At 54.3% G+C, this 1,509-nt stretch overlaps 1 protein-coding gene across 1 annotated transcript; it reads right to left on the bottom strand.

The window, feature by feature from the left end:
* Positions 1-478: 478 nt before the first annotated feature.
* ETH_00040995 (uncharacterized protein) lies at positions 479-1,251 on the bottom strand (the record flags this gene model as incomplete). Its single annotated transcript, XM_013379773.1, has 3 exons — positions 479-537; positions 724-842; positions 1,187-1,251. Coding segments are annotated over 3 exons (243 nt in total), but the record flags the coding sequence as incomplete, so codon positions are not given.
* Between the last annotated feature and the right edge of the window lie 258 nt (positions 1,252-1,509).

The following is a 1,509-nucleotide window of genomic DNA, read 5'->3' as shown; positions in this document are numbered from 1 at the left end:
ATTAAGTCGCCGTCGGAGAAGCAAAAGAAGGCGTTGGTGCTGCTCCAGGTGTAGACGTGGGTGCGCTGCGCAAACCCTAAACCCTAAACCCTACACTCTAAACACTAATCCCTAAACCCTAAACCCTAAAACCTAAACCCTAAACCGTAGACCGCAAGCGCTCAGCGCAGGAAGGCGTTAGTGCTGCTCCAGGTGTAGATGGAACACGAGAGAGTAAGTTCGCAGCGCGACCAGATATACTCCAATCATGAAAGACAAAACCCTAAACCCGAAACCCTCAACCCTAAACCCTAAACCCCAGATTTTGATGCGCAGCGAGTCCTTTCCGCACAATGTAACACTAGGTGAAACCCTGACCAGCAATGCACCATCAAGAAACATAATAAACCGTGCACAATAACTCCAAAATCTCAAACCCTAAACCCTAAACCCCAAACCCTAAACCCTAAACATCTGGAGCTTGGCCATCCACACTCACGGGGTTCTCTGCGGGCTGCTTCCCGTCGGGGCCCTTGAAGGTGAAGACGAAGGTGTCCGCTGCACCCAAACCCTAAACCCTAAACCCTAAACCCTAAACCCTAAGAGCTCTGCGAGGGTCAGCAGCCGTTTGACGGCGGCCCCAAACCCACACCTTGAGCTCGCCTTTGCCAGCCACGAGGTAAGAGCAAGTGGGCTTTGAGCTACGGTTTACTTAGGGTTTAGGGTTTAGGGTTTAGGGTTTACCTGATCCGTAGTACTTGTGGGACTTGTGGAACTCGTCTGTAAAAGCCCCAAACACAACTCCTTCAGAATCTTCCACGGCGATGACGCAGCCCCCAGAATGAGACACTCGCCTAAAAAACCTGCAGCAGCAGCAGCAGCAGCAGCAGCAGCAGCAATAGCGGCAATGGGAGCAGTAGCAGCGGGAGCAACTGCAGCAGAAGCAGTGGAGCTCTGAGCTTTGAGAAGAAGCGCAACAGCAGCAGCAGCAGCAGCAGCAGCAGGCGCACGCCAGCCGCAGCAGCTAGCTGCAACAACGCGACCCCACGTGCAGCAGCAGCATTAGCAGCAGCAGCAGCACAGAATAGCAGCACAAGCGACGGCAAACGAAGCAACGGCAGCAGCAAGCGCAGCGGGAACAGCCTCAGCAGCTCTTGCAGCAACAACTGCAGCAGCAGCAACAGTAGCAGCAGCAGCAGCAACTTACGTCTGGAAGGATATGCCGTGAAGTTTGAGACAAAAAGCAAGCTCCCACCTCTTGAGCGAAATCATCAGAGGCAAGTGCATGCAAATCTGCACGCAAACCCTAAACCCTAAACCCTTAACTCTTGATCGAAGCCCTAAACCCTGAGGCAGCAGCAGCGGCGCCAGTTCGCGCGGAGAGGCAACAAAACAGCAGCAAAAACAGCAGCAGCAGCAGCAGCAGAAGCAAGCAGAGCGCCTTCCCTCAACAGCAACTGCAGCAGCAGCAGCAGCAAGCCGAGCACCCTCCCACAATTGCGGCTGCAGCAGCAGCCGCAAATGTGCAGG

Source organism: Eimeria tenella, genomic scaffold (assembly GCF_000499545.2).
Source record: "Eimeria tenella Houghton genomic scaffold, Eth_scaff3941, whole genome shotgun sequence".
Classification (NCBI taxonomy): Eukaryota; Apicomplexa; class Conoidasida; order Eucoccidiorida; family Eimeriidae; genus Eimeria; species Eimeria tenella.
The sequence above is the reverse complement of the archived record's forward strand: the minus strand, read 5'-3'. Positions and strand labels throughout refer to the sequence as shown.